Below are 22865 nucleotides of genomic sequence, written 5' to 3'. Positions count from 1 at the left end.
CCATTCACTCATCTCTTAGCATATTACAAGTTCAGAAAGTCTCACCAAACTTGCTCCCTCATCAGAGTCTTCTACTCCTCCGAAACAAATATAGTTGTGGACCATGGCAAAGCCTTATGCTACATACTTCAGTATGTTTCTATGACATACAGCATATAGTCTATTTACTAGTGTACTAAGAGGTGTTATAAATAATTAAAACTTAATTATACTCTTCTAGCTATGCTAAGAAAGTGCAGTTTGTGATTGAGTAGCCTTGTTTTTTTAATTGCACCAGGCTGCCTATGTACAAAATTCATTCATTCCCAACGGGTCATCCAGGAAGTGGAGCAAATTAGTGTGCAGTCCTACATAATTGTGAGTGGATATGTAACATCTATCATACCTTTGTCAAATTCTAGCATTAATGAAGAGATATTTCTTCTAACTTCAGTGTCGCAAAGCCCTACCTTTAACGTAAAGTAGACTTGCCACCCCCACAAAGAGGCTATGCATTCATTTGAAACTGTCTCCTGCCCTAAATTGACATGGATGATTCTAGGGATCATCAAAATTGAATTAGAAAAATGAATAGCCTATCAAGAGGGTGTAAATGTTCTCCTGTTTCAATAGTTCAGATTCAGAATTATTTTTTAGAGCTGATCTCTGATGGAACCTGTAAACACTACTATTCGAAACCCAAATCTCATAGACATGTCAACTTCAAATACGAAGGGCAGTGGATTTCCACTCCCTTGTTCCTATCTGAAGATGACACTAACAAGGCTGAACTCATTACCATGCTTGTGGGGATATCTCTTAAGAGTCTACTCCAAGAAATCAGCATGGCCTAGTGGATAGAGCAAGGGGCTGGTAGTCAGAAGGACCTGGATTCTAATCCTGGCTCAGCCACTTGTCTGCTGTGTGACCTTGGGCAAGTCATTTCATTTCTATGTGCCTCAGCTACCTCATCTGTAAAATGGGGATTATGACTGTGAGCCCCATGTGGATAGGGACTGTGTCCAACCCGATCTGCTTGTATCCACCTGTTCTGCCTGTATTTCTCTCCTTTTGTCCCTGCTTATGCCTCTCTTTGTGCCCCTGAATGGCTCCTATGCCAACAGTTCTGATTGTAAGTATGTATGCATTTCTAAAAAGGGAATCAGAAGTATATAGATTATTAAAAGAAAGGGAAAGATAAATGAGAGGCATGACGAATAGGAGATAATGGACTGGCAAGCAGAGATATAGGGAAAGGAAATGAAACCATGAAATAATGACTTCATTCTGAAGCATCACATTTTAAAGGTGGTTTTCTAAAATGTAGAGACAACTTGGTTTCAGGACAATTAAATATACATGCACACTGTTCCTTTTGGCAATGCCCTGATCTGTCCACTCTGGTGGATTCACCTCAGAATGGCCTAGAATTTTTGATATTGTTCCACATAATAGGCAGGTAGCAGAACCAGGATTAGAAGCCTAGTCCCCTGACTCCCAGCCCTGGACACTTTCCATTTTGCCACACTTTTCCTCTTAAAGTTTTCTTTTTCATAGATTTTACGACACAACCAGTGGTACAGGAGAACCAGGTGGTGTTTTTTCCAGCCTGACCATCTAAAAAATCAGTTTGTTTAGAATTTTGCCCTTTGAATTGCCCTTCCTTGAGTGACTATTTCTGTAAGTACTGATTAAATTCAACATCGGTCCTTTTCTTTGCATCATGCCTCCTCCCCCAACCTTTCAAGTTTGATGCTTGGATCAGTGCTAAATTTCTTTGTGAGGTTCATGCACTCATTTGGGATGAAAAAAACATTTCAAGCAACACCTTGCCAAAGATACACCCTTCATCAAAGGAATGTCCAGTGTGGGTGGGAGAGTTTCCATTTTGATTTAGCCTTTAGATAGCTCTTTCAGCTCTTAGCGTTGGGAATGTCTCTTGTTCAACTTAGTTGCATTTCATGTATTCCAGGGAATTGATGAATCATACAAACCTGGTCAAATTTAAATCTGGACTGTAAAAATGACACACTCCAAAGCCATGAATAATCCAGGTATCCAAACTACTAGAGTTTTAGTAGGAAAATTTGTCTGGAAGATAATTGCCTATACTTTGCATCATGTTAAAAGTTGTCACTATTAAAATGCAAAGGTTATTAAATGTCATTTATAGCACAGAATTCCTAACGAAGTTTTTTCTTTTTCTTTTTCTTTTTTTTTTTTTCCAAACCATGGGATATGTTTTTGGCAGTAATGCAGGGTAGACAAGCTGGTGATAATTTTGTTGAGTCATCCATTCTTGATGCCATCCAGAGGGTTGACAGTGCAATTAACTCCACGAGAAGAAATTTGTTTGCACAGTAAGAGTTCATTTTATTTTGCTTACCAAAACTGTTTTCCTTTCTGTTCCGTTTAGCCACAGTGAGCTGCATTAATCTCAACAAGAGATAGTTATGTGGTTGTCAAAATATTTTTTTCCTTTAGCTCGGCAAACCAGGTCAAAGCCAGTGAATAACAGTCTCTCATTGTCCTGTCAACTTTTGCTAGAGAAATCAGTTCCTCACTGTATGATTGGCAGAGCAATTCAGTCTGTTGCCAAATTCTGTCAGTTCGATCTTCAAAACAACTCTAGAATTCACCCCTTTTCCATCCAAACTGACACCATTCTGATCCGAGCACTTATCCTATCTAGCCTCAACTTCTGAAGCAGAGAAGCAGCATGGCTCAGTGGAAAGAGCACGGACTTTGGAGTCAGAGGTCATGGATTCAAATCCCAGCTCCGCCAATTGTCATCTGTGTGACTTTGGGCAAGTCACTTAACTTCTCTGTGCCTCAGTTACCTCATATGTAAAATGGGGATTAAGACTGTGAGCTCCCCGTGGGACAACCTGATCACTTTGTAACCTCCCCAGTGCTTAGAACAGTGTTTTTCACATAGTAAGTGCTTAATAAATGCCATTACTATTATTATTATTATTATTAATGCACCAGCCTCCTTGCTGACCCCTCCCTGCCTTCAGTCTTACCCCGCCCCACAGTTCATCTTCACTCTCTTGGTTGGATCATTTTCCTAAAATATCATTCTGCGCATGTCTCCCACCCTCAAAGCCCTTTAGTGGTTGCCTATTCATCTCTGCATCAAACAGAAACTCCTTATCATTCTCTTTAAGACACTCATCTTTCCTTTCCACCCAAACTGCTACGATGCTGATCTGAGCACTCATCATTTCCCATCTTGCCGGCTTTGAAGCACACAATCAGCTCTCACCCTCCTACTTAACCTCGCTAATCTACTCCAGCCCAACCAACCCACACATTCCACTCGCTCTAAAACCAACCTAGATCCTAGATCTCATCTGTCTCACCACTGACACCTTGCCCAAGTTCTCCTTCGGGCCTAAAGCTCCCTTCCCTTTCATATCCAACATACCCTGACTGTCCCCATCCTTAAAGCCCTACTAAAATCCTATTTCCCACAAAAAGCCTTCTCTGACAATTGATCAATGGAATTTGAGTGCTTACTGTTTGGCGAGTTCTATACTAGGTGCTTGGGAGAGAACAATACGGTAGTTGATGGACATACTCTCTGCCCAAAAGGAATTCACCATCTAGATGAGGACACAGACATGAAAATAAATTGCAGTTATGAGCATCAGTGCTGTGGGCTGTGGGTGAAGTGCATATTATGATAATAATAATAATATTAGACTTTTAGACTGTGAGCCTTATAGACTGTGAGCCCACTGTTGGGTAGGGACTGTCTCTATATGTTGCCAACTTGTACTTCCCAAGCGCTTAGTGCACTACTCTGCACACAGTAAGCACTCAATAAATACGATTGATAATAATAATAATAATGGTATTTGTTAAATGCTTACTATGTGCAAAGCACTGTTCTAAGCACTGAGGAGATTACAAGGTGATAAGGTTGTCCCACGGGGTGCTCACAGTTATAATCCTCACTTTACAGATGAGGTAACTGAGGCATGGAGAAGTTAAGTGACTTGCCCAAAGTCAAACAGCTGACAGTTGATGAAGTGGTATTTGAACCCATGACCTCTGACTCCAGAGCCCATGCTCTTTACACTGAGCCATGCTGCTTCTCCATTCTTAAGTTCTTAAGGATTCTTAAGATATCAGCTCTTAAAGGTTTCAGATCCAAGTACATAGGCAATAAAGAAGGGAGAATGAGCAGAAGTGAGTGCTTGTCAGGGAAGGCCTCTTAGTGGAGGTGTGATTTTAGTAAGGCTTTGAAGGTGGGGAGAGATTCCGTCTGTCAAATATGTCGGGAGAGTGAGCTCCGGGCCAGAAGGAGGACCTCTCATTTGCTCTTCCTTCTGCATCTCCTATGCACTTGGGTCCGTACCTCTTAATCACTTTGATATTCACTCCACCCTCATCCCCACAAAACATGTGTACATATCCTTATACTTTTCTACTTCTCCTACAGCTAATTTATTTTTCTATCCGTCTCCCCCACTTGATTGTCAGCTCCATGAGGGCAGGGAGCATGTCTGCCAACTCTATTATACTGTACTTCCCAAGTACTAAATACAGAGCTCTAACACAATAAGCACTTAATAAATGCCACTGATTGATTGACTAATATCCAGCGCTTCACTTCTGCTGAGTTGTCTGGCTTCATTATAATAGATTCACGTCCTCCCAGTTGTGCTCAACTGCCACTGGTTTGAAGTTTCCAGTCTTTCCTCAGTCTTACAACACAGTTGGTTCCTGAAAACTGTGTACCAAGTCAAAGTAATAATAATGGTATTTGTTAAGGGCTTACTATGTGCCAAGCACTGTACTAAGCACTAGCGTAAATACAAGCAGGTTGGGTGTTCCTGTCCTGCATGGGGCTCGCAGTCTCAATCCCCATACTACAGATGAGGTAACTGAGGCCCAGAGAAGTTAAGTGATTTGCCCAAGGCCACACAGCACACAAGTGGTGGAGCCAGGAGGTTAAGTTGGAACCGATTTTCTCATAAGAGCTATGCTATACTGGGGCGGGGGACGGGGGGTTCCTCTACCCTATATTTACCCAAAACACCCAGAATTATGTCCTCAGTCCATCAACTATTGATACTACATTAATACACTTAGGGAAGTTTGACTTTTAGGAAATTGGAAATAAATGGCTTTGTTGACCCTCCCTCGTGGCTCCATTTAGCAATCAGGCTTCCTCCCCACTACCCCCGCCCCCTCCACCTTCTTTAAACTTTCTCACCGAACCCCTTTCACATCATGACTTTTATTATTATCATAATGGGCATTATTATATATAAAAGAAGAAGAATTTAGGTGTTAAGTGCTTCTCATTTGCACCCTCCACAATTCACTGCTGACTTGATGTACAGAATTAATCGATGTTAGCAATCTATATTACATATAAAAAGGCTTGGATTAATCATCCAAGCACAAATTAAACAGATGTTTGTGAACAAATCCAAAACTCTGTGTGTTAGTCCAATAAAACATCACACTGCTCTCTCTAGTTAGATTCTGAGTAAACGGTAAATTCTATGAAATTATTCTTTTCTTTTTTTTTTTTTCAAACCACGGGATAACAAAGTAATCAGGTTGTCCCATGTGGGGCTCACAGTCTTAATCCCCATTTTACAGATGAGGTAACTGAGGCCCAGAGAAGTTAAGTGACTTACCCAAGGTCACACAGCAGACAAGTGGTGGAGCCGGGATTAGAACTCATGTCCTCTGACTCCCAAGTCCGTGCTCTTGCCACTAGGCCTTGCAGCTTCTCTCCTTTCTAAATAATAATAATGGTATTTGTTAAACACTGGCTATGTGCCAAGCACTGTTCTAAGCACTGAGGTAGATACAGGATAATCAGGTTGTCCCATGCGGGGCTCACAGTTTTAATCCCCATTTTACAGTTGAGGTAACTGAGTTACAGAGAAGTTAATTGGCTTGCCCAGGGTCACACAACAAACAAGTGCTGGAGCCAGGATTAGAACCCACATCCTCTGACTCCCAAGCCCATGCTCTTTCCACTAAGACATGGTGCTTAAAATTGTCTCCACCATTTCCCCAACTTCCCATGCAGGTCCCCAACACCCATGGTCCCACAGCTAGTCAAAATTGATGTGTTGTAAAGCTAAAACAGCATTTAAACTTAGCAATGTTGTAAATGCCATTTATCTTAACTCTAAAAATCAAGAACTGCCTGGTCCCCTAATACGAACTTCCAGTTCACACCAGATCATAGTCTCACCCAAGAACAATCAAGAAACAATCAAAGCCAGAGTAGTTCTGTAATTTTGTAAATGTTCCTTCTCCCTTCTGCAGAAAACATTTGATTACCACAAAGGGCAGAACGCAATTACTAGAATGATGGGAAATTATGTGTTTTCTTAAAAGGCAGCCCATCGTTGGAGGTCAAGGGGAAAAAGACTTATATTCATTCATTCATTCAATCGTATTTATTGAGCGCTTACTGTGTGCAGAGCACTGTACTAAGCACTTGGGAAGTACAAGTTGGCACCATATAGAGATGGTCCCTACCCAACAGCGGGTTCACAGTCTAGAAATATGTCTTACATTTGAGACACTGAGGGCCCTGCATGTAGTTCTCTGATAACTTCTCTATTAAATTTGTTTAATATTCATCATTATGAGTATAAAATTGGATCTGGTTGGCAAAGTTTTAGAATTCTCATTGAATTTGGGTTTACTGATAATGCCTTTAATTTGAATTTTTTTGGTCTTCTAAGAAATGAAAGCCTTATTCAGATATTCTTATCTTTGCCCGGAGCTTAATAATAATAACTATGGTATTTGTTCAGCACTTACTATGTTCCAGGCACTGTACTGGAGTGGATACAAGCAATTCAGGTTGGGCACGGTCCCTGTCCCACATGGGGCTCACAGCCTTAATCCCCATTTTGCAGATGAGGTAACTGAGGCACAGAGAAGTGAAGTGACTTGTTCAAACAGCAGAAAAGTGGCGGAGCCAGGATTAGAACCCAGGTCCTTCTGACGCCCGAGCCTATGCTGTAGCCACTAGGCCAGGCTACAGAAGTGCTTGCTGAAAATCATCCAGTGGGTTAGTGTTGGAACCAATGGCAAGAACTTGGCTTTGCTCTCCGGGATCCCAGCCCAGTAGGTTTGGGAGCAGATCTCCCCTGCTTTGATCCAGGGAAACCACACCCCTTATTCTTGCATGCTGTTTTATTGCCTACTCCCTTTCTTGTGTTTTTCCTCTGAATCATCCTTCATCAGAAATGGGTGAATACTTATTTATGATTGGTGTTTCTTGTTCTTCTTGATCTATTCCACGCCTTGCTGTATTTGAAGGGAAAAGCTGTTACCCTTTACTTCTTCCCTTAGAGAACAATTGTCTTGTCATGTGTGATTTTTCTGTGCCCAAGCACTCTTTGAAGACTATCCATAACTCAATGGGAAGTGGTGTTGGCAGAAACTAGCAGGAGGCTAAAATGAGTTGGATCCACTCATGGGCCAACATTGGTAGATCAGGCAAAGGTTGGAGTCCCAATTACTGGGAGGGTAGGACCACTTAGGGATGTCCAGAGCCTACAAGGTGAAGGGGAAGGTGGAAAAGAGCTGTCAGTGGTAGGGGGCCATGAGGGAGTGGAGGAGTAGATTTAAAGTAGAGTAGTGGAGGATTAGATTTACGTGTGGAGCATCCACACTTCAAACAACTCAACACACCAGTTTGACACCACACCAGCTGAGTTAATCAAGCTCCAGCCCCTCCTTCTCCCCTCTCCCCAAAGAACATCGTAGCAGAGTAGATTATTGGAGAGGAAAAAGAAAGGAAGTTAAGAGGAGCAGTGTGGCCTAGTGGATGGACAGTGGGCCTGGGAATCAGAAGGATCTGGGCTCTGATCCCCACTCTGGCACTTAATCTGCTGCTTGACCTTGGGCAAGTCAATTTAACTTCTCTGTGCCTCAGTTACCTCATCTATAAAATGGGGATAAAGACTATGACTATGAGCCCCATGTGGGAAATGGACTGTGTCCAATCCAATTAGCTTGTATATATCTCAGTGTCCGGCACATAGTAAAGCACTTAACAAATACCATAAAAAAGCACATTTTTATCCAAGAAGACCAACTATCTCGCTGCCCTTCCAAACATCCTTTTATGTTTGTGATGGAGGCAGAATTCAGGAGTGGTGGGACTGTCAATTATGTTCTTCCTAGGCTGCCTAGCTAATGGCTTGAACAGACTTCTCCCTAGCACTTTCTTAAGAACTACTCATGGGCTTTGAGCATTCACTACACACTCATGGTTTAATTAGAATTGTTTCCCCTGAACGTTGCATACATCTGTGTAAATACAAAGGTATGCCTGTGCAGTAATTTGCTTTGTAAACTGCAGTGTACTTTTGACTTCTGCAGGCGACCACGTACTCCCAGTGACCTGTTGGCTCAGTTTCGATACCCCCGGGACCCTTTTACTGTGGAAACAGCAAGAGCGGGGGAAATCTTTGAGCAAACTCTCCAGCTGATCCAGGAGCATGTGAAACAGGGACTCACTGTGGATTTGGAAGGCAGAGGTGAGAATCTAAATCCAAATTTAAATGTGAGGTGAAGGTTACTTCATGGTCTCTGTCAATCCATAGTATTTACTGAGCATCTGCTCTGGGCAGAGCCCTTGTACTAAGCCCTTGGGAGAATACAGCAGTGTTAGCCACTAAAAATCTAGCGGGATTTACAATCTGAATTTACAATAAATTTCAGAGACAGGATACACACTCCTTTACAGTCGCCATAATAATACATTATCTCTGGGATGGATCTTGTTCAAAGAGAAAAGGGGAATTAAGTAGCATCATCTAGAAGTCGATCTTACCAGTTGTGTTATGGTTTTGCCTTTGTTCCCCTTTCTGAGCTGCAGTGGTCGGTGAATTACCATTCCGACTACAAGGCAACTCAAAGGGGTGCCTATATGCCTTTCCTCAACCTACTCTGTAAATATTCATTCTCATTGACAAATGTTTAGGCCAGAGTGGATGAAGAGGAAGAGGCAGATTCTGTAGACATCATGAGGAAAGACTTGGCAAGATTTGGTACCTGACTGATTACTTAGTAGGTTGAAAGAAAAAGAGGAGTCAAGGATGATACCAAGGTTATAGAAAAACTTGGTGGTGGTATCAATTGTAATGGGAAAGAAGGTGGAGGAGAAGGTTTGGGAGGGAAAGTAAATTCAGTTTTAGATATGTCGTTTGGAGTCTTGGTGGGTAAGCCTGTTGTTGGATAGGGATTGTCTCTATTCCTGCAGTGTACTTTCCAAGCACTCAGTACAGTGCTGTGCACACAGTAAGTGCTCAATAAATACGATTGAATGAATAGATATGTCCTGGAGGAAGAAGATCAGGGATAGTGAGGTAGATTTTTGAGTCATCTGCATAGTGGTAAGTGTTGAAGCCTTGGAAACGGATGAACTCCTCAACCAGAAGAGGATCCAATCTTCTCAGGGTTCACAATTATAGCCTCACAATTTTCTGATAAAAGCAAAGGAATATTGAGTGGGGTAAATTAAAAATTCAGTTATTTCACCATCTAATCCTTTGTAGCCTGTTACCTCAATAGTGTCTAATTTTCAGATTGTACGTATCTTTGGGAATTAATTCTATTTTAATTTTCTGCCTGCATCATTTGCTCATGTTGGTCCTTTGCTTCTTTTTGGCTTTAACTTCCCTGACTTGAGATAGCAGTTCTTTAGAGAAACGGTTCCAGTAATATTTCAGTCGTGATAGTTTCAGCTACTTCAAGCATCAGATGCAAGAAATTCTAATCAGGAAGAGAAACCTGATTAGAACATCTTTAACCACAATCAGTGAGCGTTTGCCTTAGCTGTGATCTCTGAGATGGTCTCCCCATCCCACAACTCTCACACTGCCACGTTCTGGATTTCCCTAGATCTGGAATTGGCTCTGTGGCATGGTGTGAAGGAGAGGGGGCTGCATAGAGAAGGGGCCAGCTCTCATTTTTCACCCTGGGCCCTATTCTAGCAACAGACCCAGGTAGCCATTGAACCATTTGAATCGATTCGTTTCCTGCTTCTGGTTCGAAGTAACCTGACGTCTTCCTCCTTGGCTGTGTTTCAGAATTTCGCTACAACGATTTGGTGTCCCCTCTCTACCTCAGCCTCATTGCCAACCTCTCCGGTTGTACAGCCCACAGACGCTCTCCAAACTGTTCCGCCATTTGTTTCCACCAAAAATACAGGACCCATGATGGGACGTGCAACAACTTGCAGAACCCAATGTGGGGGGCTTCTCTAACTGCCTTTGAAAGGATCCTAAAGCCAGTGTATGAAAATGGCTTCAATCTACCCCGGGGGGTCAGCCCTAGACCGCTGAGCCAAGGCCACCCTCTTCCGCTGCCCAGACGCATTTCTACAGAAATGGTCGGCTCAGAGAGCATCACCCCCGATGACCGGTATACTCATATGCTTATGCAGTGGGGTCAGTTCTTAGACCACGACTTGGACCAAACGGTGCCCGCATTGAGTATGTCTCGCTTCTCCGACGGGCAGTCCTGCAGCTCTGTGTGTACCAACGATCCCCCTTGCCTCCCTATCAGAGTTCCTCCGAACGACCCCCGTGCGATGGGTTCCCGTTGTATGTTCTTTGTCCGCTCCAGTCCCGTGTGCGGAAGCGGGATGACCTCTCTGATGATGAGCTCCGTCTATGCTCGGGAGCAGATCAACCAGCTCACGGCCTATATCGATGCCTCCAATGTTTATGGGAGTTCTGACCGGGAGTCAGAAGAGCTGAGAGATCACACGGCTCAACGCGGTCTGCTGAAGGAAGGCCTGTTAGTCCCCTCTTCCGGAAAGCACCTTCTGCCATTTTCCACGGGCCCCCCAACTGAATGCACACGGGATGAAAATGAAAGCCTCATACCGTGCTTCCTTGCAGGCGACCACAGAGCCAACGAACAACTTGCCCTCACAGCCATGCACACCCTGTGGTTCCGAGAGCATAATCGGATCACCAGGGAATTGTTCAGCCTGAACCCTCACTGGGATGGAGATACACTTTACAACGAAGCCAGGAAAATTGTCGGGGCCCAGATGCAGCACATCACATATAAGCACTGGCTGCCCAAGATCCTGGGAGAGCCCGGCATGAAGCTGTTGGGAGACTACCAGGGATATGACCCCAACGTGAATCCAGGCATTTTGAATTCCTTTGCAACTGCGGCATTTCGATTTGGCCATACATTGATCAATCCAGTTCTCTACCGCCTGAATGAGACCTTTGGCGAAATCCCAGAAGGCCACCTTCTGCTCCACAAGGCCTTCTTTGCACCCTTCAGAATAATCCAGGAAGGTGGTATTGACCCACTGCTCCGGGGGCTCTTTGGCACCGCTGGTAAATTGAGGGTGCCCACCCAGCTTCTCAACCTTGAACTAACTGAGAAACTCTTCTCCATGGCCCATTCGGTGGCTCTGGATCTGGCTGCCACCAATATCCAGAGGGGAAGGGACCACGGAATCCCTCCATACGTCGACTACAGGCTGTTCTGCAACTTGTCCTCAGTGGAGCACTTTGAGGACCTCCATAATGAGATCAAAGATCCAACAGTCCGAGAGAAGCTGAAAAAGTGAGTATGTGTATGCGACCTGAATAAGAATAAACCCATCGATCAATGAATCAGTGGTACTTATTGAGCGCTTACTGTGTGCAGAGCACTTTGCTAAGTGGTTGGGATAGTACAGTACAATAGAGTTGGCTGCCCTTGAGGAGTTTGTTGTTTGTTAGATGAGCAAAAGCTTCAGTTACATTTAGGGCTGTCAGATTGGTTCTTAGTGATGTTATATCATATTGGCTAAAACTGATTTTCGGCAGGAATTTAGCATCAGGGAAAGGTGCACGCGGATGCTTTTTGTAATGTGTGCTTTATCCAATGACAAATGTCTTATTTAGAGTGTTTACATGATTTGCTTTTCTACAGGTGAATCTGTCTCATCCTCTGTTCTGCCATTTTAAAAACCCACAACTGTTTTCGGGCTTGGAAAGTATTCTCTTTGAATATATGACCAGAAGTTTGGGGATTCAGCTAATGTACACGATCAATCCTTTTCTCCTATTTTCATTAATTAATTTAAACAAACTACAGGCTTTTTGTTTATTTCTCTCACTGCTTGTAAATGTGATTAAGTTTTCTATTTTAGTTTTTGCCTTAGAGCCATTGAGACATTACTTTAAGCAAGTATTACTGAAATGTAATCTTAAATTCAATTTTACTGCTGGTGCTAAACCTCCTTGTGCTTTCAAATATCTCGTGATATTGATCTTCTACCTTTATAATGGAATTGGAAATTCTCCCTATGTGCATATACGTATACCTGAGAGCCCATAAATGAAATAATGTTAGAGGCAGCTCTCTGTCACAGAGCTAGGTGAATTTCAGTATTGCAGATGGCAGAGGCCAAAAGTATGTGTGGGATAAAGTTGACAAGAAGACTGGATTAGCGGTTAATGAATCCCTAAAGATCTTTATTGGAGAATCCACAAGGTAGTTAAAGCACTCAGTCATGAAAAAGAATTGCCTACGCCCTTCAGTGTAAGGCCATTAGAAGAAGATTGGAAACAGATACCGGTTCTGATGCGGAAATCTGAATCGGTTTGAAAAGTGTAAGCCAGCCTATTTCTGCACAACATTAATTGTTCCAGAGTATTTTCAAACCAGCTGTTTCATTTTGTTCATTGTGGCCTAGTGAATCAGAAGGACCTGTGTTCTAATTTATTCATTCATTCATTCAATCAATGGTATTTATTGAGCGGTTACTGTGTGCAGAGCACTGTACTAAGCACTTGGGAAGTACAAATCGACAATATATAGAGAAGGTCCCTACTCAACAATGGGCTCACTGTCCAGTCCCATGTTGCTTTACACTAAACTACAGAGGCAGTGCAGCATAGTGAGAACACTATGGGACTGAGAGCCAGTAGACGTATGTTTCAGGCCCAGCAGCTACACAGAACTGCTGTATGGTCTTGGGCAAATCGCTTAACCTCTCTGGGCCTTAGTTTTCTCCTCCACTCCTAAGCTCTTGGGAGAGTACAGTATAACAATGTAACAGATTCCCTGCCCACTTGAGCTTACAGCCCAGAAGGGAAGTCAGACATTTCTATAAATAAATTGCAGCTATGTACGTAAATGCTGAGGGGCAGGGGTGAATGAAGGGAGCAAATCAGGGCGATGCAGAAGTGAGTGGGAGAAAAGGAAGTGAGGGCTTAGTCAAGGAAGGCCTCTTGGAAGAGATGTGCCTTCAGTAAGGCTTTGAAGGTGGGGAGATTAATTTTCTGTCGGATATGAAGAAGGAGGGTGTTCCAGGCCAGAGGCAGGATCTGGGCGAGCGGTCGGTGATGAGCTAGAGGAGATCGAGATAAGTGAGTAGACTGGCATTAGAGGAGTGAAGTTTGTGGGTGGGGTTGTAGTCGGGGAGTAGTGAGAGGAGGTAGGAGCAGGTAAAGTGATGGAGAGCTTTAAATAATAATAATGATGGCATTTGTTAATTGCTTACTATGTGCCAAGCACTCTTCTTTAAAGTGGATGGTAAGGAGTTTCTGTTTGATGTGGAGATGGGTGGACAGCCACTGGAGGGGTTGGGGTCTTGAAGGGTGGGGAAATATGAACTGATTGGTTTTGCAGAAAAATTATCCGGGCAGCAGAAGGACTGGAGTGGGGAGAGACAGGAGGCAGGGAGGTCAGCAAGGAGGCTGATAAAATAATCAAGGTGGGTTGATAGGGTAAGTGCTTGGATTAACGTGGTAGCAGTTCAAATGGAGAACACTGAAAGCATGTAATTTATTGCACTTACTGTCTGCTCAAGAAAACAGAGCAGTCAAGATATTTAGATATTTGTTTTTGATGAGAACAGGATCAGTAATAAAAGGCCTTATATCCTTTCGGTAGACTGTGGAGTTAGTGACTACTCTTCAGTGAAGCTCAGTCTTACTTTCCTCTTTTCCAAAAAAAAAAAAAATTGGTGAAGCTACTAAGGAAATACATTTAAGCCTTTATTTGCTGTCCCTTTAAAAAAAAAACTTGGAGCCTTTTGGAGATGAATCTCAGAATAAAGGCTTAGTACTGGCTTGAGGGAGAGGAGTATTTGACTTTACATTTGCCAGATTTGAGTAAGAGGGATGATTTTAGAAAGAAATATAACTTGACATCATCAATTGTTATTTATGGTACTTATTGAGTGCTTACTATATGCAGAGCACTGTACTAAGTGCTTGGAAGAGTACAGCAGTGAATACAAATACGAAGGACGCAATCGGGTGGCTCTCCCTAGTTCTGAACAATCACTTCGACCAACTGAATGAGCTCTCGGGGTAATTTTGAATATGCATATGCAGCTTGTGCAGCAACTAACTATAAATAATTTGGCACCAGTCCCCTTCTTTGCAAACCTAATACACATCACCCTTTAGACCACGGGTTTGACGTTTCTTCAGGATAGAAAGGGACTGCAAACCATGGAACGCTCACACCTCTGAAAATACAAAGCCCATCACCCTGATTTTTTTTTTGTGAAGTTTCTTTCCTATATTGGATTTTTAAGCACTCCCAAAAAAGTTTTACAAGACTGTTCCGTATGTTCAAATTGAAGAATGCAGCAGGTTAATAAAAAGTCTATGGATTGAACTGACCTATGTGTGGTTTCATACGAAAGGAAAACCATTTATAATATCCCTACCCGTTAGAGAGCACTGTGGTCAGTTCTGCATGTGATCCCAGCCCTTACAGAATTAATCATCTAAATGACAGAGAGGAGGGAAACCTTGATGCTGATCTGTTCTTGTGAGTATTGTGCTCTCCCAAGCACTTAGTACAATGCCCTGCACACCATATGTACTCATTAAGTACCCTTGAATGATGGATTTATCTGCAGAAGCAGATTATGAGAACAGTAGCTACAAGAAAGAATGAATGCTTGTTTACTCAATTGATGAGGGTGGTGACACATCAAGGTAATAGGTGCTACTCTTATTTACTGAGTATCAACAAAGGTTTAAGCACCATGCACAGTTTAATAGACATGATTCTTGCTAAAAGAGTCTTAGATTCTAAAACAGAAGGCACGATTATCCACAGGAGTAGGATAGCAAGAAAGAAATTTATTTTGGAAACCAAAACTTTCCATCCTGTGAACTATCCTGTAGTGGACATTTTGATAAAATTCACTGCACTCTTCAGAAACAAAAGACTCTATTGTATATTCTATTCTGTTTTCTGAAATGGCAAAGAGATTTTGCATGCTTTCCCAGAAAGAGCAAAAATAAGTAGCTCAAAGGTCATCTTTGTGTAAGATTTTTTTCATCTTTTTTAAAAAAGACGTTTAGTTCCTACAGTAGAAGAATGTAATTCACAAAAGTAATTCCCATCCTGCAGTAGGTTTATTCCTTGCTCTCAAAATCCTGCTTTTTTTTTTCTTTTTCCTTTCTTTCACACCATATAATGAATAAAATATTAGGATTCATTGAGAAGCAGCATGGCTTAGTGGAAAGAGCACGGGCTTGGGAGTCGGACATCGTGGGTTCTAATCCCGCCTCTGCCACTTGTCAGCTGTGTGACTTTGGGCAAGTCACTTAACTTCTCTGGGCCTCAGTTCCCTCATCTGTAAAATGGGGATTAAGACTGTGAGCCCCACCTGGGAAAACCTGATTACCTTGTTTCTACCCCAGTGCTTAGAACAGTTCCTGGCACATAGTAAGCACTTAACAAATGCCATCATTATTGTTGTTATTATTATTATTGTTATTATTATTAAATGAATAATGGTATAAATAAGGCTACTGGAAAGACCCAGTGTTTTAAAGATTATTTTGAAACTATTAAACATGTTCTCCCTTTTGGTTTTCTGACTTTGGCTCATGAAGTAGTTACACTGAGGCATGTAACACTAATTCAGTTTAATGGTAGGACCATAAGCTCGCTTTTCTGAGTTGTTTAAGGTGTTTAAATAGGAATCCAATCAGTCTGCTTCAAGGTCCTTATCACACCTCAGTACGGAGCCCATCACCAACCGAGTTCATCTATAACTCCAAGGTCCCAGCATAACCAAAAGGAAAACTCAGTGCTCTGAAGATATATAGAGAGGCAGGGTCTGGAGTGGAATTGGTTTGGAGTGGAATTGACCAGGGGGAGTCAGCTTCTTTGCTTTTTCTCAGGTTCAGTTCTGCAAAGATGGGTTGTTTTCCAAAGTTCTGCCCCTATTAAGGGGATACTGTTCGATCTAGATGAAACCATAGATCCAGGCCAGGTCTCCCGGCCACGTCCTAGGGAAACTGACATCGTAGCGATTTGGCCCAGAGCAGAGGCAGAAGAAAGGAAGGGCTTTATGCTGCTTGACAAGAAAACGTCTGACCTATTTGAAAGTCACCTTGCTGAACTCGAAAGGGAGTTCATCTTTACTGAAATGTTGTGGTCCCTGCTCTGGGTCCAGATAGATTTGCGTTTTAAGGGCTGGAATAGGGATTTTCTGGATAAAAACAATAAAATAGATGTGGAAAATCTTGCTGAGCAAAATCAGTAGGAAACTAATGGAGTCCTTTCTGCATTGTGACTCTTGGGTTTTGCGGGAGCATATGGAGTCCAGGAACAAAGTAGAGTTGGCAAACGAACACTTCAAAGTCCTGAGTCTTAAAATCGAAAAGGCGGTCACAGCAAAAATATACTTTACTGTGTAAATGAAAATTGACTGGAGGCCAAGTAGCGATCTCTGTTGTCAATCAAATATTCCCAAAGGTGCAGTTCTTAAAATTGGCTCATTTCAATACTTAACAAATAACAGAATAACAATTGTTTCATTCCTATTACTTTGTCACTTGATTGTGGGACTTTGGTTACTCTGGTTATACTGTGGAAATATGCATATTGTAAATATTCAGTTGTGAACTTTGAGAGAGTGTCTTCTACCACATATAAAATTGTTTCACAGTGTTATTTAGCCTACAAAATTTTGCAAGTCCAAACTTGAAGGAATTATCAATCCTTTAGTAGTATTTATTGATGAGTCACACAGTTTGCAGTACAGTGGGAAGCAGTCTGGTTTTCCTAACAGCTAGAGGCCCAGGTGGTCGGCCCTGGTGGGGGCAGCTCAAAGCCCAAAGCACAGCCATGGTCAGTCAGTCAATCGAATTTATTGAGTACTTACTGTGTGCAGAGCGTTGTAATAAGCACTTGAGACAGTACAATAGAACGATATAACAGACATATTCCCTACCCACAGCGAGCTGATGGTGTGAACTGCGAACTACCGGGGAGGTCTATACGCGGAGACAAGACCAGGGAAGAGAGTGCTTTCCCAAACCCCACTGTGGGCTCCCTTTAGCCTCTTTTTCTTCTTTTTTTTTTTATTGGTACTTAAGTGCTTATTCTGGGGCACGCACTGTACTGCGCACTGGGGTAGATAGAATTTAATCATGTTGGACACAGTCCATGTCCCACATGGGACTCAAAGTTGTATTCCCCCTTTTAGTGATGGAGCTGAGGCACAGAGCAGTTAAGTAACTTGCCCAAGGAGACACAGCAGACAGGTAGTGGTGCCGGGATTAAAACACAGATCCTTCTGCTTTCCAGGCCCGTGCTTTATCCATTGGGCCATGCTGCTTCTTTTCCTTCCTTCTCTTCCTTCCCATACTTAGTCATAGCTTGCCCCCTCATTATCTATCAGATATACCACTGCTGTCTCCCCACTGATCCTCCTCCTTGACTGGGCCTCTGCCCCTTTACTTAGGAGGAAGGGGTCTTTGGATATGACCCATAAGGCAGCTATTTATTCTGTCTTAGTTTTGGTAATGATGATTCATGCTGATCTATGCTGTGTCTTGCTCAGTTTCTAAGCAGGAAATAATTAATCCCAAATCCTGTGCCACTTGTTCGGTTCTTTCCCTTTTTCTAGAGCGCTCGGCTGAGAATTTCAGGAGTAGGGTTCTCACCATCTTTGCCCCACATAGGGTACTTCCCAAGCGCTTAGTACAGTGCTCTGCACACAGTAAGCACTCAATAAATGCAACTGAATGAATAGGCTTTGTAGGTTGCAGATTAATGGTTGTGAGTCTGTTGTACTCATCCAAGTACTTAGTATGGCGTTTTGTGTAGAGTAAGCACTTGATAACTACTACTTATTGGCACTAGATAACTACTATTTATTGATTGATTATGGAAGGGATAGGGTTGTTGTGAAGGGTATACTTTCTCCCTACCATATCTGACTTGCTTTTTTCCTCTCCTTTCCTCTAAATATCACTGTGGTTCCACTGCCTTCTCATAGTGAGAAGTGTCTGGCTGACTCCATTGCTTATAGGAAATTGAACCTGATTACAGTCTAGGCGTAAGTTTAGTTTAATGGCATATGATGCGTGACCTGGTATAGTACCCATTCTTTCTGAATTATGAGCTTTGCTAAATGGAGCTGAAGAATGGATGCAGCCATTATGGCCAAGAAAGGAATACATACTTTGAATGATCTCAGCTATTATCTCAATAATCTTCCTTAAATAAACTAAAGAAGGAAACGATTAAATCCTGCCATTGCCAATATCCTGGACCATAATGGTAGCAGACTCAAGGAGAGGTGGTTCTAAATGTCCTCAAAGGAAATAGAAATAAGCCCTGGTTCCTATACAGTTTTTCCTCCTTATTGGTAAACAAACAGGTCTTTATTTCCACTTTTGTATTTATTGTTTCTCTTGAAAAGTGTTGGTGGAAAATCCCACCTCTGCTATTTGATCTAGATACTTAAACCAAGAGTATCCTGATGAGGAAAGAAAGAGCTTAGGGATGGCTATGTGCACCCAAACATCGCAGTAATGACCCCATGGGTCCCAGTTTGGTGAACGCTGGCTTGAAAAATTCCTCAACAGGTTAATACATTTCTACAGGTGCCTCTGAAAGTTGTAATGATTTTGTGGGCTGCTCAGATGGAATGTGCCTGTGTGTGTGCATACAGACATGTGCACAGATGTGTGGGAGAAGCAGAGTGCCTTTGTCCCAGGAGACTGATTGCCAGTGGCCTTCACTTTCACCCATGTTGCCAAGTAAACCCTTGAAACTAAGCATGATGCACCTACCAGAGCCCCTGTTTACACTTAAATAGACTCTCAGTTTTATATTGGAGTGGCCTGAGCCGAGAAAACAGGATCAAGTAGAAAGCCCAGACATCTCCTGGAAGGTTTACTGATCGGATAGGAGTGAGCAGGGTAAGCTCTGGAGTGAAAGCCCGGCAGTGGAAAAGGCATTCACTTGGTTCCTTCGGAAGGAAGGCCAAGATCCTTCTGTGCTGGGGAAAGACAGAAGGAGCTGAATGCTCCTTGGGGCTTCTGTGGGTCTCAGAGAGCAATTCAGCCCCTTCAGCCTCCAGGATGACAAAGGTGGGATTTGTGGATATGACAAAGAGCTGACTGGTCAGGGATTCTTTCAGCTACAGAGACACATTTCTTCACATCTCATGTATGCTAACTAGAAACAAAATGGAAAAGCACCTTTCTTTCCTAATCCATTATAATTTTTCAGAGAGTCTAAGTGCTCTACCGTTTGTCATCTTTGAAGTACTGGATAGTAAGTACTTTGCATTTCTAGTTGAGTGCCTGAGAGACAAAAACTGTCCTATCTTCCTTGGGATCCAGAGCCTAACTCTTGGTCTCTTAAACTGTTATGGATTTTCACTGGGTTTTAGTTGTAGAAGAAAGATTAGCTTTTTGACCTGTATCTTCTCTGGTGTCTGACGGTTTTGAAAAGCAGGAATTTAATGGCTGAGCTATTGCTTTCCGGCAGAACCACGAGACTGTTGGAGGTTATGGAACTCCACTAGTAGTTCATTTATCCCAAGAAATGAACCACCAAGACTGGCCACCAAGAAGTTCCCTGCTGAATCTCCCTCTAACATCCCTTTGGCCCTCCATCTTTTAGGAACCCCCTGGATTTTTCCAAAGCAGAAAGCGCTTGACTGACTGACTTGGGTTCCTTAATAGAGCAAAGGGGAATTAATCAATCCCATTTATTGAGTGCTTTCTGTATGCAGACCACTGCCCTAAGTGCTTGGCAGAATACAACACAACAATATAAAAGACACATTCCCTGCCCACAACTAGCTTATTGTCTAGAGGGGGAGATGGGCATTAATATAAATACAGAAATGACAGATATGTACATAACTTCTGTGGGCCCAGGGCAGAGAGTTGTGAATTAAGGGAGAAAATTGGGGCGATGCAGAAGGGAGTGGGAGAAAAGGAAATGAGGTTTTAGTCAGGAAGGCTTCTTGGAGGAGATGTACCTTCAATAAGGCTTTGAAGTTGGGGAGAATAATTATCTGTTAAGTATGAAGAGGGAGGGCATTCCAGGCCAGAGGTGGGTCATGGGTGAGAGGTAGGCGGCGATAGGGGGCAGATTTATTGGATTCCAATCTGATAGTTTATTGTAGACTGGGAATGTGGGATACAGGGCGGGAGCCCCTTGGAGATGCCCTCATGGACTTCTGGATTTTTGTAGTGCTGATGATTATTTTCCTGGGACCCAAAACCTCTGATAGCTCGTCTTTGGAAATCAATCACTCAGTGAATCAATGTCATTTATTGAGCACTTACTATGTGCAGTGCACTGCACAAGGCACTGGGGAGAGTACAGTACAACAGAATTAGCAGACACGTTCTCTGCCCATGTCGAGTTCACAGTCTAGAGGGGGCGACAGACACTAATTTGAATACATGAGTAATTTATAATATATAATTTAAAGATATGTACATAAGTCCTTTGGAAGGTTTCCTTTGTCTCTATTTGAGGAAGCTTCATAGAGAAACACCCATTCTTTCACTCTTCCTTTTGCTGGCACAGTACTCTGTAGTCTGTGTTAGTATGAATTATCCTGAAAGTGCTGTAGGCTAAAAGCAGTTGTATTTGTAGGTGTTATCAAAATTAAACTGAAACCGATGCCTCTTGGTGTTCAGCACAACTACATCAAGCTGACACATAATGATGTTTTCATCCATGGAGCAGTCATTTAGAAATACAACTGAAGAATCAATTATAAAACACCTCTGTGTACTCTTTTCATATTTTTCTGTACAGATTGTTTCTCTTCCCCTCGTAATCTCCTTTCTTCCTGGGAACATTGTTATAAAGAAGATAAAATGAGAAGAATGTTAGAACTGCATGATTTCTAAGGCATGTTATCAGTATCTTGAGAAGCAGCGTTGCCTAGTGGATAGAGCACGGGCCCAGGAGTCAGAAAGACCTAGGTTCTAATCCTGGCTCCCCCACTTGCCTGCTCTGTGTCCTTCAAGTCACTTCACGTCTCTGTGCCTAAGTTATCTTATCTATAAAATCAGGATCAAGATTGTTAGCCCAACGTGGGACAGGGACTGTATCCAATTTGATTTGCTTGTACCCTCCCCAGCATTTAGTATAGTGCCTGGCTCATAGTAAGCACTTAACAAATACTGAATTTTTTTTAAACTGTACTGTAAAACTTCCCTTGCTATTTCAAAACTCCAAGTATGCAACCCACTATGCGTGTCCAGGTGAGATCTTGTGATTCATACAGAAGAAATAAGTTATTGAACCGTAGGAGGTTTCACATTTGAGGTAATAGGTGATCATTCGTTAAAGGTGCTGATTATAAAACTGTATTATTAATTAATAATACTTAAACACATAGTCATGATTTTTTCCATGTGATCCTTGCCCTCAAGAAATAGAGTTCATCGATCTCTGATTACTGTTACCCTAAGCACGGTCAAGTAAAAATCAACAAGCTATGTAAGGTGATGGAAACCTTCAACTTAAATAGATTCTGAGAAACTGAAAGGACCTTGTGGTCTGACAGGTTTGCCATCCTTCAGCTTTTCCTTTTATTCAGAAATTTATTACCTGCAGTTGTAAGGTCTAGGGAAAGAAAGACTGGGTTTTAACCTGGATTAATATTGTGCACAAAGGTTTTTCATATTCCAGTCGGCACTTAGATCCAATTCCTTGATCCAGTTCCAAGAGTTGGAAGACACCAAGATTTCCAGGTAGGAATTAGGGAGGTGGAGTGCTAACTGTGTTTAGCAGTGGAGGGATTTGAAGGCCAGATTTAGGGATTTCAAGTCTCCCTCTCAGCAAGGAAGACTTGTTCTCCATCATCTTATTGAATCTCCCCTTCACCAAAACAGTTACAGCTTTGAAACCTGGACCAAATCAATCAATCAGTTGTATTTAGCAGACATTTTCTGCAAGTCATCATCAACCGCAAATGGTCAGAAAGCATGGCAATGGTGAAATCTTAAAACATAATCATTTTACCAGCATTGGTGCAATGCTCAACGTGGCCTAACTTGATGGGAGAGTAATGAAAAGAGAATCTTTGATTGATGACTTCTGAGAGGCTGCACCATAGCAAGAAGAAGTGGGAATGTAAGAAGGGAAGGGAGAACACACTTCTTCCTTCTTCTTATTGATCGAATGAGGCACAGTCTCAAATGGTATTCCATCACAGGGAATTGTTTGGGTCTCCTGATGTAGTGCAATCAGAAGATTGCTATCCTGGGAAGGTTGGGATGCAGCAACAAGCTCAACAGCTTGACAGAATACTTCCTTTTCCTGCTAACAGTATTGGCATTTTTAGGAACACTTCTCCTATTAGATAACACCATTAAGCAAATTCTACAGCTAAGATAGTAGCATTAAAAGTGTCGTCTTTGGACCCTAGGGACTGAATTCTAGTCTCTCTTCCAAAAATCCTTCGCATTCCATGGAAATAGGAATATACCATTGCTTTAATGCAGTTAATAAGAGTGAAAATAGATATTTTGCTTTCTCTAATGAATGTTTGTGCAGCAAGAGAGGACAAAAATAACAGAGCAATAGGTCTGTTGTACATCAACGTTCATAACAACACAGTC

At 42.3% G+C, this 22865-nt stretch overlaps 1 protein-coding gene across 1 annotated transcript in view; it reads left to right on the top strand.

Moving 5' to 3' along the window:
* Positions 1–22865, top strand: part of PXDNL (peroxidasin like) — a 244176-nt gene that overhangs the window by 187769 nt on the left and 33542 nt on the right. The window contains exons 15-17 of the mRNA XM_038766521.1: positions 2231–2339; positions 8359–8516; positions 10071–11574. Of these exons, the coding sequence (XP_038622449.1) occupies positions 2231–2339; positions 8359–8516; positions 10071–11574 (1771 nt within the window). The remainder of the gene's footprint in view (positions 1–2230; positions 2340–8358; positions 8517–10070; positions 11575–22865) is intronic.

The sequence above is a fragment of the Tachyglossus aculeatus genome, chromosome 25 (genome assembly GCF_015852505.1).
Source record: "Tachyglossus aculeatus isolate mTacAcu1 chromosome 25, mTacAcu1.pri, whole genome shotgun sequence".
NCBI classification, from domain to species: domain Eukaryota; kingdom Metazoa; phylum Chordata; class Mammalia; order Monotremata; family Tachyglossidae; genus Tachyglossus; species Tachyglossus aculeatus.
This window is presented reverse-complemented; position numbering and strand designations above follow the sequence as displayed.